This window comes from Pogoniulus pusillus, chromosome 18 (genome assembly GCF_015220805.1).
Source record: "Pogoniulus pusillus isolate bPogPus1 chromosome 18, bPogPus1.pri, whole genome shotgun sequence".
NCBI classification, from domain to species: domain Eukaryota; kingdom Metazoa; phylum Chordata; class Aves; order Piciformes; family Lybiidae; genus Pogoniulus; species Pogoniulus pusillus.
Window position 1 is genome coordinate 17,783,264 of NC_087281.1, and position 17,237 is coordinate 17,800,500.

Genomic DNA, 17,237 nt, shown 5'->3' on the forward strand with positions numbered 1-17,237 from the left:
AGGCTTTGTCTGGTCTCCAGCAGAGAGTCAGCAAGAGGATTAGAAGAGTGGATAACTTGATAAATGATGCATGGATTTATGAACTAGGTTCTTTCAGCTTGAAGAGCTGACAGGGTTATGAGCTTGGTTTCCCAGTCTCTAAATGCTAGTTATGGAGACGATAGATGTGTTCTCTTCACGGGGATGCACAGTGAGTGACAGGACAAGAGGCAATGGATGTAGATTGCTTCAGTAGAAGTGCTGTCTGGAAATCTTTCTTACCTTGGCAATTAAACATTGAAATAGGTTATCCAGAGAAGAGGAGAATCTGCCTGCACTGCAAATATTCATGACATACAAGCCCTAGATGACCCAACAGTTGATAACATAATTACTTTATCTGACCTTGACAGAATGTTAAGCCTGATGGATGTCCAGAAGTCTGTCCCAGCACAGGCTTTTTATGATTCCATTATGTTTTTTTTATTTATGTATCAGAGAAAAATGAATGACTCCTGCTCCACCTTTGAGTTCAAGTCTGAATGTGGCACTAACGTGATTTTCCCTGTAATCTTCAGCTTCCTTTAGATCCAGAATTCTCCTGCCCACCTCTGAAATTATGAACAAACCTTTTTATATCTTCCACGATTTGTTTCATTGAAGTATCCTTGGACCAGTACATTTCTTTGCATAAATCATAGAGTTGTTTCTGTTGGAAAAGACAATCTTATATAACTAGGCAAAATACCAACATTTATTTTTTGCTCTGTACAGCTGCATAGCAAACAAAACAATTATTGCATGTACCTTCTTCTAGGAGAAAGAAATTTATCGATGGCCAATCAAAGAATCACTAAAAACTATGCTGGCCTGGGGATGGCGAATTGAAAGAACACGAGAGGGAGATTCCATGGCACTGTATAACCGTACACGTCGCATATCTCAAACCAGTCAAGTGAGCCATTTTACTAAACACTTACTTTCAAAATGAATGCAAAAACTGCCTTCTAGTCTTTGATTTTGCAAGCAGTGAAATAAACCTGTAGCACAAAAAAAAATGTGAAAGCCTATTTCACAAGCAGTTGTGCAAGTTTGGATTACTATTCTGTTGGATCCAATTCTATTGGATTTCTATTCACTGAAGCTGGAACATTCTTTCCCTGATTCAAAGTTATACATTGTTAAACATTTTACCAAAAGTTACAAAACTGATGTAGGAATCTGTTTGTTAATTTGAAAGTGTTTTATATAAGGGGATTATTTACATCAGTAGGTGATTATATATTTATGGTGAATATTAATGTGATTTTAGTCTGCTGTATTTTGGGATTTGGTGTCTGTAGATGCCTTTAAACTAGTAAGAAAAAGTAAATGTACAATAAACCATTTATTTTTTCTAAGGAGAATTAATACACAGATTGACATTAATGCACCATCAGATTTACATCTACAGACAGACAACATTCTGAAAATGTTAGATGTTTTCCTTTAGAATAGCCTTCTTAAATACTGCAAGGACAAAATGGAAAATTACTGCACTATATTCTCTTAAAGCTCCATATACTTTTCAATTAAATTGGGGAGGAAATAAAAATCTCTCTCATTGACACAGACACACATGGAGCTAAACCAATAAGGGAAATAGAATGGTGGGGGAAAATCTTTCCCTCTTATCTCCACTCAGCTGGGCAGTATTTATATGTGTGTGTCTTCGCTCTTTACAGACACTAGACAGTGTATATCAGGTGATCTGACCTAGCATTTGGGCTGAACTACACATAATCTACACACTATAATTGCCTACTAAAATTCTTTATTTTCAGAGGAGGCCTTTGAGCTTCTAGGTCTTATGCATAGGAAAATAATATCAGACATAGAAATAAAATTCTGTTCATTCTGAAAGAGGTTATACCTTTCAGGTACGTGAGTTAATAGGTTATGATGGAATCCATGGAGGTAAACTCAGCAATGCCCTTTTTATAGCTGCATTTGTTGCATTGGTGACTTGGCATCCAGGCAATATCTATTCCTATTTACCCTTCTTTGAATATTTGTGTCAATGTAATGACCAAACCTGTGACAAATTTAGGCAATAGAAAGAAAGAATGACAAAACACTGATATTTTCTGTGTGGGAAGAGTGACAGAAGAAAAGAGATATCTATGTAGACGGTTCTATTCCTACATGTAGAAATAGGCTTGAAAAGCCAAATTCAAAGTTTGATTTTTGTCTGAATTTAGCCTTAATAGACAGTCTGAGATTTTGCCTGATGAGGAAAATAGAGATAATCATAACCTTTGTACAGCATTATCCACAATGAGTTCAAATCTTAAACAAGTTCAAGTCAAATTTGCATCTGAATGAGGGGAATTTGTGCCTCATTACTGTCTTTGAGAGCAAATATTTAGAACTTTGCCTAAATCTCACTGACATTTACCATATTGATGTTTTTTTCAGTTCAGCTTCATATAATCTTTTTGCTCTGTAGACATGCAACTGTTTATTTTTCTTAGATCTTGTATCTTAGTGTTAGCTTCTTCGTATCGTATAATCTAACTCCAGTGTTTTGCTTGTTTGTCACTCAGATCTCTGTAGATACAGCCCATGGTTACACTCCACGAGCAATTGACATGAGCAATGTTACCCTCTCCAGAGACTTACATGTAAGTCAGAAACACTTACTATGCCTACTCTTTTTTGCAGGCTTTTTTTTTGGTTGTTGTTGTTTGTTTTTTTTCCCTGATAGTTTATTTTAAACAAATTTGGTGCCTAATACTACTTTCTTTGATGTACTTTGATTTTGGTTTGTTGTGGTATTTTCCTTTGATTTTTTTTTTCCTCTTTGATCCTCTGTTACTTTTGAAAATACAGTTTATGTCAAAACCAAAATATCTAAGTTTTGGATTGATTTTCTCAGCTCCCTTTGCAAACATCTGTTGTTTTGAAAAGAATTCTATATAATAAAGAGCCTCCAGCATCAGCTTTTTTGTATCATTCATTTCTCCACCATCCTTCCAAAACATTTTGTCCTTACTATTTGCTTGAGGTTTTTTTGTTTTGTTTGTTTGGGGTTTTTTTTGACTGAAGAAATAAGAGTCAGGAACAATTGGTACAACTAATTTTATGAGAATGGAGAATGAAAAAGTTTAGGAGAGGATTCTGACAGACCTAGCAATAAATTGATATTACCTGGAACAATATTTTTCAGTTGATAAATGATGCTTCTGTCTTTAGAAAAATCAGGCTTTTTTTCCTAGTGTTTAATAGACTATGAAGATAGTTTTCAGTCTCCTGATTTACTGTGGGTATGGTTACAGTACTATGTAGGCCTACACGAGATAGTTTTAAGTTAGCACGAGTGTCTGTACCAGTCTAGCGATGGCAACATGGTATTCAAAGCTGGCTCTTGAAACACAAGGTTAAGTTTGTCCATACTCAGCTCTGTCATAGTACTGTGAAACAAGCAGCAGTAGTGAAGTAATTGAATAACTTAACAGTACATACTGATATGTCTGATAAAATTCTCACAATGGATTTCCTGTCTTGTAGTTTCCAGTTTCGTATGTCAAACCACTGGAGATTTCTGATTAGCTTTACAATGATAAAATTTTGTTGCCAATTAACTATTTTACTTGAATTAAAATATTTGGTAGGTTGCTGATAACTCCAAAAAGTTAGTATCTTAAACTGGGAAACAGCTTCATCATAATAACATCACTTGACATAGACTCACTGTAGTCAAAGTGCTACGGGCTTTGTTTAATGCTTACAAGACAACTATAGGTGTGAACATCATAATATTATTATACAGTAAACCAAACCCACATAAAATTAACCATCCTGTTACAAAACAGAGAAGATATGGCACCAGAACTTCTATTACTGCCTTGTTTGCTCTATTATGCTATAACCTCTAATATTTGCTGTTACTTTTATTTCCTTTGTAACTTTTATCTCTAAAGCAGAACTGATTGACTTTGTGATTCATTTGTCCTTAATTTTGAAGCTCGTCTTCTTTGCAACCACCTCAGTGCTCTTTATAAACTATACTTCTGTTTGTGGTTCCTCCTTTTTCATATTAAGTTTTCATTTCAGCCCAAGTTCCTAATTCATATCTCCATGCTACCCAAATTCACTATCACAGTTTTTCAATATAAACTCTTATTTTCAGTGAATGATTGTAGTTTACTTGTATTGAAATTCTTAGAGACTTAAACCTGTTACTTAATATCAACCAAAAAATTGTCTTTCTTGGGGGTTAACCATTGCAAAATATATCACTAAGCTCTCTATTTTTCCTAAGGCTATGGCTGAAATGATGGCTGAAAACTACCATAACATATGGGCAAAGAAAAAGAAAATGGAGCTTGAAGCCAAAGGTAGTATTTACTATAGGTATTTACAGTATTTTAAGTTCTCTGTGATCCACTTAGGTGATGTATTTGAAAAAGTTTGTTTGTTTTTTTACTTACTGTATGCTTGCTTTTTTTCATCTGTTGTAAGCTTCCAGCAAAGATACAATACTTAAGACCTTGTAAGAAAATAAATTTCTTCCTGGAAATGCCTTGGAAAAATCACCATGAATTTCCATACCTTTAGTTATATTTCTCCTTAATACAGCTTTTGTTTTAATTTTTATAGCCTTAAAAAAAAAGACAACAAACTTTAAACCTTCAAAAGTAGCCATGGGATACACAAAATTCAGGATTCCTTGGCTACTGGAAAAATAGCAGAGTTTTTGCTTCCAAGCAGTGCTTCAATAAGAACACTGTGTAGTATTTATAGTGTTATGCAAAGGAGTACAGTGCTTGGAAAGCTGGACATGGGCTATAGTGAAGGAAGGAGAGGCTTGATGGAGAGTTTCTTTGTGTGAAAAGTAGGTGTATCTGGCAGCTGTGCAAAACCTGACCCTCAAACAGTGTGCAGTGTTCCTCCAGTATGTACATATGCTAGGCTTCAAATATTATACCTGTGGAAAAAACAGAAGAGCAATGCAGATTTCAAACACTGAATGCTCCTATTTTTCATTTAAGACTTTTCGCATACATAAGTATGTTAACCACCTGAAGACTACAAGTCAGTCATTGAACACTGGTTGTATTCATTGTAATTCATCAGAGGATCTTTTATGGGCCTAATGACTTTGATAGATGGGGCATGTATACTTACTGGGCTTGGTATACCTTTCTGCATGTCTGTTTTCAGCATTTCAGATATGCATTTCTGCATGTCTGTTGCAATAAGGTGGATTTAGAGCACCTTTGTGATAATAGAATAAAACCCAATCAGCCCAGCACTAGAGGCTGTGCTTCCTACAAAGAACCCAAACCAACTGAAAAGCCAGACCATCAGACTTGCCTCCTAGGTTACCATTTTGAATACACTTAAAGAGAATCACACAAGAATAATGGCAAATTTTGGACTATGTGGCTGACAAAATCACCTAAGGATATGTCTCTGATGTTTTCTATAAAGATTATGTTCTTTTGTAAAAATACTATTGCTAGACTTAAGATAGTATATTTTCCTGAATGTGATCATTACCCTTACAGTTTCCTGGTGTTTCATAGAAAGTGTCATAGGGATTTGTGATGTTCTGCTCTATGATGTCAGTTGCTTTTCATGAAAGGTTTTTTATTAATAAAAGCCACGTTATCTTCCTGCCATATCAACAGTTTACATTCAGAGAAGTGTTAATACATCAGTTATTCCTAAGCAATGCAAATAATTTCTTCTGTTTACTTCTCTGTTTTGATAGTGCTCCTTTGATTAGATTGGAACATTGTCTAACTACATTTGAACAACGTGCTCTGATTTTCTGTTTTTGATTTATCATTTTAATACAATCTTGGATATGTCTATATCTTGCTAAACTCTTATGTACCCTTTTTGTTGTCCTCAGAAGGTTTAAAAGCAGGACTTGTATATGCTTATATGTTTGTCTGTATTGTAGTTTGCTTGTGAAACAGTGTGTTATTTATTGAAATATTTTCAGCTTCAACAAATAAGTATAAAACACATTAGCAACAACAGTTTTTTGCAGTAAGTTCAACATATTTACCTGGTACTTGCAGCAGCTGATTATTTTAGAGCTGTTTTTGTAGCTACATGTAAAGTACATATCTGAATACTTTTTAGGTTTGCATAAAGAATCAGAAAAGTACACTGCTGTTATTTCAGGTTAGATTTTATTGTAATGTGGTATGTATTATTATTACAGTCCTTTTAAATACTAGGGCTTACCATGCTAACAGACAGCTAACTGCTTTTTAATTCTCTTCATATTCTATAGTAGGAGGAGGCAACCATCCTCTTCTTGTTCCTTATGATACACTCACTGCCAAAGAAAAAGCCAAGGACAGAGAAAAAGCACAGGACATTCTGAAATTTCTACAGATTAATGGCTATGTTGTGTCCAGGTAATTCTCTGTTTAGTATTAGTATCACAGAAGATTTCTAGTACTCTTGATATCTGCTTTTCTTTTTTTAACTTAAAGAAAAATCTGTGGTCAGGTCATTTTAAGGTTTCAGTTTTCTAGGAGAAAGAACGAACTCCTTCACGTAGGACACTGGAAGGAGAAAAGGGATTACGGAGATAGTAGCAAGACTTTTGGAAGGCACAAGCAGAGTCCTCCAGAACATCTGCATGTCTTCTGCCTCTCAACATATCATCATGTGTTTTTTTTTCTAGTGTCTTTCCATACATGCAGCTGTTAGTAAACTTGTTTATTTTCTACAAATGATAGAATTTTTAAGGCTTCATTATAGGTCAGGCACCTGCACCTACCTCTCCATGTAAATTTCTAGGCAGTTGCTTTGGTAAGACCATTTAATTTCTAAAATCTGCTACTTATTTCTTTCATCTGATTTAGTTTGTAGTGTTATTAAACTATTTCAGAAGTGAAAAGTGCTGGTTTTTAGGTTTTTTAAACAGTGTACAGTGTAAATGTAATGATAGTGCATAAATGTAGTAATCAGCAATTCAGTCCACACACATGCTATTCTTTGCAGAACAGCATGCATAATTTCTTTTGATTTTAATACATCTATCATGAATAAAAAATTAATTAAATTGGAGGCTTATCTACATAATCAATGTGGCTTAGGAAATTTGAGTCACAAGGAAAGGCTGAAAGCGTATCTGAGTTTTGTATGACTTGAACATTAATAAGTGAAAGAAACAATCACAGAGATGGGTTTAAGCAATCATTATGAATTAATTAGCCTACCACATCTACTTAAGGTCTGCCTACTTCCTTCTTTTATATCACATATGAAGTTTGTCTCATTTATGGAGCCTCAAATCTAACCTCATAGTTATACATAAAATCTTTCTGGGTGGGTGGATTAATTCAATTTACTTCCCTTCAAAGGAAGGGAAGTACCCTTCATGTACAAAGAAGTCTGTCAGTCAGTGAAGATTTCTTTCTTATCCCCTGTCAGAATGATAGAAGGCTTCTCATCTGTATTCAAGGCTACACTTTTGTTTTTGACTAATCCTTTATATTTCTTGCTCAAACATGAGGGAAAAGTGGGTTTTGGAGGAGTGAAAGGCTAAGAGGCACGAAAAGACAATCATTCACTGGGACACAGGTATCATCTAGTAAATAGTTCATGCTGCATCTACATCCTTCTGTGCTAGTCAAATGCAAGACTTCCTCTCGAGTTAGTCAGTGTACCTCCTGCCCCTGTAACCAGTGTGCTGCCTAAACAAGCATCTGATTCATATGAGGTTTTTTCTGTTTTGTTTTTTTTTCTTCATTTGTCTGCTTACCACTCAACTTTCTGCAACATATGTCATGCACACATTTTCCCAATCTTTCACTTGACACTCACTGTTGTAGTCTACTGCACTCTCATTCACACCAGATCTGGGGAAGTTACGAACATTCCCCCCCTGCTACGCACATGGCACTCAGGCATATGGCCAGTGATCAGCTGCTAGCACTGAGCCCTCCATTTGCCTTACTGACGTTACCATCCCACATTATCTATATTTTTGGGACACACAGCATTCCTACCCCAGTGGCTGGCAACTAAGACTGCCTCTTACTCCATTTGCAGACCCCACAGACCAGAGCTGCCTAACCCCTCTCCCTATCCCACCACTCTGACTCAATTTGGTAGCACTAAATAAGCTCATCCCAGTCCCCATGGTAACTGACACTCTGGTCTTACAGTCTGTAGGACCCACAGAGGCACTTCCAAAACTTGTGGTCTCTCCAATTACTGATGCTGAGACCCTCATTCACTCCTATTACTTGTACTTGTAGGCCTGAAGGTGCCTACACCTGAATTGTGACTCCAGTTGTTGGCCCAGTATTGCCAGTAGCTAGCACTTACTACTGGCAGCAAACACATATAGGGCAGTGAATCACACTGAACAGAGAGATGGTTAAGGAACAATTTAGTAAGATGATGTGACAGACTTTAGTGACAAGGTGTAGAGCTCCCTTTTGCTCCCTTTTGCTCTTTCTCAGTCCTCCTGCCCTGAACATTCCCTCAGTTCCAATGATCTGCCTCAATTATTATAAATCCTCATGTTCCTCATTCCTCTCCTCTTAGGAGTTACAAAATTCAGGTGGCCCTCTCCAAAGCTCTGCCTAAAATTTCTTAATGTACCCTCAGTGTCCAACATTTTCTTCTTTATCCCTTGTTTGCCACATTTCTGTGTGCTCTTGTGTATGACTTCCCTATTATTGCTCTCTTTTGCATTGAGAAGGTCCTTGATTCGATAATCTTAATGAAGCAGGCACTATTTTATCCTTGAAAGTACCAGCTGACAAATCTGTTTTACTTCTATAATCTCTTTTTCTGAAGCAGAACCTTGCCATCAAGCAGTATTCTAATTTAAAGTGTGCAGCTGTGTTCAGTAGGCATACTTTTTTACCTTGAAAAATAACTTGAGTACTGATGTACTTGGAGCCTCTGGCAGTGGGCTGACCGTCTCCCTTGCTGGCTAAGCAGAGCTTTTTCATGTGCTGTCATAAAAGTCCTGATCCCACAGAATCAAGGCTTATGTCATTGCCAACTTGTTGCTAGCAGACATCAGCCTACACCATAGAACCACTCTCTGCAAATTTGTACTTGTTGGAAGAAGATAGTCTTTTCAGACTAGTAACTCTAATAGAACATATTAGAAAAGGTGAACTTCAATTCTGTCACTTTATTTTGGTTTTCTTCTGATTTTTCACATGCTACATAGCTATTCAAAGTTCTTCCATTACAAATTGACCTTTGGGGGAAAAATCATGAAGAGGAAGACTAAATTTACTTCTGGATTGATTGTTTAAATAAAAATATTGTGACAGTTTCAAAACTTCTTCACCCAAGAGTTAATCCTTGAAGGGAAATATAGGTAATGCCTTAAAAGTAAGGAAAAGAAATTGCAGTTGTCCTGGATTATTGTGATTGACTCATCTCAGCTTTTTGTAGCCTTCCTCTTGGGAAATCTGAGTTTCATCTTAACAAATTCAACTCAAAGCATTCTATGGTTCTATGAGTCTATGAAATCGCTCAATACAACTGTAAGCATACCTTTTCCATCAAACACTGGACTATTCTGTATTAATAAGCAGTTAATCATTACTGGAGTAAATATTGTCAGACTGCATGGAGAGGTAAGACTGTATGAATCCTTCTGCATGTGTGAAAATTGACTTGCTTCTTTTTGCAGAGGATTTAAGGACTTGGAATTAGACACACCTTCCATTGAGAAACGTTTTGCCTACAGTTTCCTTCAGCAACTTATAAGATATGTGGATGAAGCCCATCAGTATATTTTGGAGTTTGGTATAGTACTCCTTGATTATTTTCTGACAAAATATTAACTAAGATGCTTGATATTATAAAGACAACAATATTTATTCTTTTTAGATGATACGTTCTTGAACTAGGAGTTTTTCATCTTATAGTTCATGAAGATGAAGGATTTTGGAAAGTTATGTAGTTTGCATGCTCATTTTGGTTTCTCATATTCATTCCAGTTTCCCATATTCATTTGCCAGATGAACAGTGCTTAGTGAAAATTTATAATGACTTTAACTCTTTGAAAAATAAAACTAGCTGCCTTCTTGTAGTTATGCAGAACTTTATAATCTCTCATGTTCATCTTAATACTTACATGTAATACCTCTTTCACAGTGCAAATTAAACCAGTTGTTTGTACCATTCTGAAGTTTCCTCTGGAGAAGGAGGTGGAGCAGAGAAACCTCTTTTACAAACTCCCACAGTGGGAATGTTCTTTCATAAACACCCTGCACATGTTTTGTCAATGAAGGAAAGAAGTTTATGTGATCTGCTTTTGTTAAGGATAAAAATTTAAAACCCCCACCCGACAAAAAAAAAAGACTGGTGACCCAAGTAAGCTTCTCACATGAGCAGTAAAAGCCAAAAAAATCTGGCCAGAAGCAGCTAGATGTGACCATGCTAGTTACCATAACATATGCTTTGCTTAGTGTCTAGGCATAGGCATTCTAATTGTATTGATGCCTATTCTAATAGGCATTGTATTGATGTCAGGAACAGCAGAGACAATGCACATCCAAAAACCTGTCTAGTTTTGAAGTGGAAATAATCAAATTTATTAGTAGTTATATGCTATGACTACTTACGGTAGCAAAAGTCTGGCCTTGATAACTCATTGGGTTACTTCTGCTAATGCTTGATTGTCATAGGTTCATTCCATTTAACTATTTTTGCATAACTGCAAGACCACCAATGAATAAATATTGAAATGGTGGTGGAACAAATGCCATTCATGTGCCACAATGGATTAGTAAAAAGATGATAAAAACTGAAGTATGATCTGGTAGCTGTTCCATACTATGTCTGTAAAGAGCATTTGATTTTATAGTAATGGAGGAAATGAAGCGATTTTAATTTCAGTAAGGTAGTTCTAGCTATTAATTCTATTATTTTACAGTCTCCACAAATAAGAAGTGAAAATAGGGTAATTTCTTCTGGCAACAACTAGAGAGAGGTGTTCCATTAGAATCTGAGTTCAGGCTTCCAGATTGTCACTAATAGCTGGAAAAATACAAACACAGGATCAGATTTTAATCTCAAAAAACACACATGTCTTCAGGCTACGAGATATCTACATTTTAAAGAAGATTTGGACCAATAGTCTTTGCAAATTTTGTTTGCTATAACTCTTCTTCTCATGAGGTGGCTGTAAGATACCACCTTAACTACAGTTTGTATTATCTTAAATCCACATCTAAAGACAGCTACTATTTGTTGGCAGTGTGCCCTTTCTAAGAAAACTGCAGAGTAGATTGTAATAAGGATATATGACAGGGAGCTTAATTTTCTTCTCTCTGCAGATGGTGGCAGCAGAGGCAAAGGAGAACACTTCCCATATGAACAAGAAATCAAGTTTTTTGCCAAAGTACAGTATATCTTTGTTTATTCTTTGTCATGTAGTAAATAGTTGAAATCAGAACATATTTGTTGTTGAATACAGTTATTGTTATATTTGCAGATTTCTGTGTTAGACTCATTACCTTATTAATCAAAACCAGCAGCCATAAAAACAGTTTGACAATATTGTAGGACAAAGTATAGATGTGAAAAATTTACGATCCTATGTTCTGATTGTTTGCTTGCTCCATGATAGGCAGCTACTCATGATGTTATTCATAACCTCCCTACATTTTCTGCCTATAATTCTGAAGATTTTTCTCTTTTGCAGTCTTCAGACAATGTGACAAGTAATTAGTGGGTACTGTGGCCAGTATTTAGTAGATACACAGCTTTGTATCTACCAGTGCCACTTCCCTTATTTCTTCCCTTGTTTTAAAACCATACTGATGTCATCAGGACATCATGAAACTACATAATGGTTGTTTGAAGTGCCCACTAGTCATCATTTAATCTAAAACTTCATTGCTCAAGCAATGTCACCTGTATTTCAGTTTGTTTCCACTGCCTCTGGTCCTGTCTTAGAGCACAATTGAAAAGAGTCTGGATGCATCTTTTTTACACCCTCCCTTCACATATTTATACACATCAATGAGATCCTCTCTGAGCCTTCTCTTCTGAAGACTAGAGTCCCATCTCACTCAATCTCTTATGTGAAAGATGCTCTAGTACTGAGGATTTCAGAATCAGATACAGTACTGTGGGCTCATCAGTACTGAGCAGCAAGAAGGAACCTGCTGTACCTGCTGACAATAGTCTTATTGTTGGCTGCCTTGGCACTGAGGGTGCATCATTGACTCGTGGTCATTTTGCAGCCCACTGAGACTTCCTCTGCAAAGTGGCTTTCCAGCTGGTCAGGCCTCTATACCAGTTCTGTGATGGTTGAAAGCCCTGAGATAACCACTTCTTTCTGCTGTAATTTCAGGTCGTGCTGCCTTTGATTGATCAGTATTTTAAAAACCATCGCCTGTATTTCTTATCTGCAGCAAGTAGACCTCTCAGCAGTGGAGGGCATGCCTCTAATAAGGAGAAAGAAATGGTGACAAGGTAAGACTTACAATAATATTTATGTGTATGCATACATGTGCTCATCTTTAAACAGCAGCAGTCAGTTGCAGGAAAGTTAGAAATGGGAGGCAGAAAGTTATTTTTATGAACACACAAATGAATTTTTTTTCCACTTCCTTTTTGTGTTAGGAAAAGTCATTGTATAAAATTAAGAGAGAAATACAGAGTTATGCTTATATGCTGTGAAATAGTAGTAACAGTAGTAATATCAGAGAAATATCCACTTGATCTTTTCAGGAAGCTATCTACTTTTTAGACCAGCTATCTAAAATTTGTTTTCACTTAGTTTCACTTCTGATTGAATTGAAACATGTATTTACCATGTAGTAAAGTGGACTACAAGCTTCACCAAAGACCTAATGCATACCTGTAATGTACAAGTATCCTATTTGCTTTCTTAGCTGTTACCAGGTACTGAACCATGCAAAACTACTTGCTGCTCTGTAAGGCAAATGAATGGTAATACAGGCTTGTGGAGTTTGCAAGATTGTGTGAATACTGACTGAAGTTTCTAGTAACAACATTAAGCATAAGTGATCCTTATCTCATGAACTCATCTGATCTGTCAGCTTGGCTGAACAGAATTCTTCAAAGAATTTAAAATCTCTACCAAAACACATGCATCTACATAATTTTCCACTCTGTGAGCTGCTGGTCTTGTGTCTGGGATAACAATATTTCACTTATTAAGTCATGACAATAAACCCCCTACTTCTGGAATATGTCAAACCTGAATACATCAGCATATCTGCTGCAAGGATTCAGAACTTCTGCACATATGCTCTCCAGCTTTGTGAGATTCCTGAAATGTAGCCCAGCAAAAGGATGAGAGCTGCTGCCACACAGAACTGAGTGAACTGCTGTTCAGAACTGCCAACCAAAGCGAAGCAAACAATGGCAAGAAAATCTTGGATGAATGATAGCTACAAACAGTGCTGTTGTGCAGTTTAGTTCTTAATTATCAGGATGCAAAGGTTATAGAAACTACATTACATGATCCATTTCCTGAAATGTTTGGGGTTTTTTTTTTGCCATTTTAATAGATTCCCAACTTCTTTTTTTGGGGGATGGGTTTTTGCTTTGTTTGGTTTTGTTTGTTTGATCAGTTTGGTTTGTTGGTTTTCTCTGCTTATTGGGGTTTGTTTGGTTTTGTTTGATTTTTGTCCCTTTCAACAGTACTGTAGAGAGTTAGTCAAAGCTGAATTTTGGATTTTCTGCTGAGTTTTGCCTTTAAATTTCTTTGAATACTATGCATATGTAAGATTTTCTTCAAGCTAAGGACGTTTTCTGACTGCTTTGTTTTTCACAGTGAGGATAAACTTGCATTCATTAAACTATGGAAAAGTATAAATGTGGATACTGATAATGCAGTGACAATGTTAATGAGTACAATAACCATTCCATGTTCAGCAAATGCATTAAATCCAGATCTATTTTGAGGGCAAATATGGATTAGAAGTCTTTATGAAACATGGTGGCATTATATTCCATCTGATTTTTAACCAGCCTCTTCAGCACTGAACCTTTTTGCATCTCTCATCCATTAAACCATCTTTCAAGTCTTTGTACTATTGCAGATGTGTAAAGTTACTTCTGAAGGTGAATCTAAGTGCTGGCCACTGGCCATTTTATTTATTTATTTAAGCTAGACTGATTGCACTAGATATAATAGGTCCAGTCTGACTTTGTGCAAACATAGAGAGAAAATAAGATTGTGAGCTATTTAACGTGTTAGAGTAGGCAAAAGATTTCTGTGATGCAAACATGCTTCTGTACAGCTTTTTCTGATAGACTGGGTGAACCAGAATGCTCATAAAAAAGCCTCATAAAATAAAAAGTGAACAGAGATCCCTGAACATGCACCAACCAGACTCATTTCTAAAACAAAGCACTTGGTGATGCTATAGTGGATCACTGGGTGGCTGGCTAATTAGCTATATTCAGTACCATGTTAACCTTGCTGTTCTGATTCTGGACATAAATGTTACCATGCTCTTGTCTGTCAGTGGAACTACATGGTCAGATCTTATCCAGAAACTGCAAAGAGATGCCTTTTGCTTTGAAACCAGAGACTGGTGACTAGCCTGTGTACCTTTCAAAAATACTAGTCATGTCATATATTACAGCTGAGGGGTTTTGCAACACAAAATGTAACACCAAAATTGATGTCTCTCTCGGAGAAAATTCTCAGACTGAAGTGAAACAGGGAGACTGAGGTAATCCTTCCTAAATCTGGAGGCCAGGTCAATTTGTATAGGGCAGTGTGCTCCTGCTTCTATGAATTAACTCAAGACTTCATTCTTCATTGTTCTGAACAAGACATTGCTCATCAGCACAGGAAGTAACTGAAAGGAAGTAATTGATTGTATAAATATTTGTTGTTTTGTAACCATGTTAAGGGGCTATTTCTTATGTTAGGTATGTACTTGAAAAGGAATTCTCACTGTGTTCAAGACTGCAAGGTCCAAATTGGGCTAATTAAACATTTGCTATCAAGCCCTTCAATTAGTCTGGTTCCCTTATCTTTTGTTTTCAAACTGTTGGTGGTATCCTGAGTAGCACACTGACCACATTTTACTTCTCAAAGCTTGGATGGTTATTTCTTTGTGAGTTATCATACAATACGCTTCTATATTAATTAGCTTTGCTTTTAATTTTTTTGTTGTTGTTGTTTCTTTAATTATAATATGTGCTTATTTAACCATGTTTGTTAAGGATATGCACTTTAAAACTCTTTCTTTAGTACTCTGTCCCATATTCTGCTCTGATAATTGATTCTTTCTGCGTGACATCATGTTGCTTTTCCTGCTCATATATCAGCTGTTATTTTTTTCTTTCTTCTCCCCTCCCTTATTTTTTCCCCTCTCTTCTATTTTTTCTTTTGTCTTCAGCCTGTTCTGCAAACTTGGAGTTCTTGTCAGGCATAGGATTTCACTGTTTGGTAAGGAGACCCTTGACAAATACTAGCATGGCCATCACTTGGTTTTCTTTGCCGTTTTTGCATTGCGTTATGTGCTGCTTTGTATGCTGCATGGCTGAAATGCATGGTCTTCACAGACTAGTAATTGTTTAGGCTAGCAGATCACACAAATTATTAGATTAAATAAAAAGCTTTTGTAGTTATCAGTTTGGGGGGGTGGTGTTGTTTAATTTTCCATGTGTGTCAACTAATATCTGGATTTCATTATCCTACCAAAAAAAAGAAGGCTGAATTAATTATAATTACTAATTTTCTATTTTATTCTAAGTTGTTTGGGAAAAAAACAGAGCATTAGAAATGCACTTTCTGTGGACATTCATTATGGGAATTCATTAAGGAAAATTTGTAATGGGCTGAAATGCTTAGTTTTGCTCTGTGGAATCCTTCAATATTCTCAGATGCGCTTGACTCCACATTCGCATGTGTACTATATTTGCAGTATAATGTGAACCTAGCAGGAGCTCACTGTTTGTCTTATTGCCCCATCACAATCACTTAAGTCAATTTGAGGTCTACATCAAGTGTATATACATTATATGAAATGTATGGCACTGTCATATACTCTGTGAATTTTTCTTAACCCAGGAAGATAGGATAGTGGAAATAGTACATCCTATGCATATGTAGCTACTATAATGGTTACATTGCAAAATTCAGTATCTGTGAACATAGCTAATTGGGTAATTAGCTAGTGAATTAGATTTTTGTTTTAAGATAACATGCATCTAACTGAATTCCTACATATTTTATTCAATTTGAAGGGAAGGAATTCACTTGCTGCAGCAGTGTGGTGTTAAAAAAGCTTACAGTCCATTGAGAAAACCATTTAACTGAGAAGGAGATTGGAAGTTATTTTGGGATATTGCTTTTAAATATATTTTGGGATGAGCTGAGTGGATTTGCCTGTAAAGACAAAAGATCATAGGATGAATGGAGTTATTTCAGCAGCTGTGTGGCACTATTGCAGCATTTTCTGAAGGGTGAAGTGTCACAAATGTGCACATAAGTTCTGGTTCATGCCCTACCTACCTAGGTTGCTCCTTCAAAGAATGAACTTGCTCAGGTATACTATCAAAATTTTGCAAATGTTTTTTTCTGCTATTGTGTGAATTTTTTCTTCTGATTTTTTTTTTCTAAGATGAGTAACAATTAAAAATCTAAGTAAGTATAAGTTTCTTCAGTACTAAAGAGCTTTTCCATTCCACATCTCATCTTGCTTATTTCTTCTTGACTGTTCAAGTGGTAGAGTGAGATGGGATCAGTTGAGTATTCATTACAGCTACAGTTTGTTTTTTTAAATTCTTTTCCTAGTGTGCAATAACTAGCAGAATACAAAATCTGTATGCCAACACAGATGGATACTGTGACTTTTTCCTTGAGTTATGACAAGGTCATCGTAAGAATCTGGAGCATGATTGTTTACTGTGGACCTAATAGTTCAAGCCAAAGTCACTTTACAGTTTGCCTTACCTTGATGGTGAATTGCATCACATTAGAAAGTCTGATCAAAAGAATTGTGCTTACACCAGCAAAGACACAGCCTGTGTAGAGTGGGGAAAGTGCTTATGAGGACAGCCTCTGAGCACAGCTGGGGGCTAAAAAATAATTTGTGCATTTTGGAGGCACCTTGAACGAGCAAGAGTTGCTCAAGAATAACTTTTCTGCATAGTGAGGAGTTTGCTCATAACAAATAACAATATGCTATACACTTATGCTGTATAGATGTTCTATATTATTGTGAATTTGAATGATAAGAAAAGACTGGATGAGGCACTTAGTGCCATGG

At 36.2% G+C, this 17,237-nt stretch overlaps 1 protein-coding gene across 1 annotated transcript in view; it reads left to right on the top strand.

Annotated features, from left to right (window-relative positions):
* The window catches only part of RYR2 (ryanodine receptor 2), a 311,345-nt gene that overhangs the window by 215,813 nt on the left and 78,295 nt on the right, over positions 1–17,237 (top strand). Inside the window, exons 55-62 of the mRNA XM_064158603.1 lie at positions 797–934; positions 2,565–2,642; positions 4,283–4,358; positions 6,272–6,398; positions 9,656–9,771; positions 11,307–11,371; positions 12,329–12,450; positions 15,363–15,412. Coding sequence (XP_064014673.1) covers positions 797–934; positions 2,565–2,642; positions 4,283–4,358; positions 6,272–6,398; positions 9,656–9,771; positions 11,307–11,371; positions 12,329–12,450; positions 15,363–15,412 — 772 coding nt within the window. The remainder of the gene's footprint in view (positions 1–796; positions 935–2,564; positions 2,643–4,282; positions 4,359–6,271; positions 6,399–9,655; positions 9,772–11,306; positions 11,372–12,328; positions 12,451–15,362; positions 15,413–17,237) is intronic.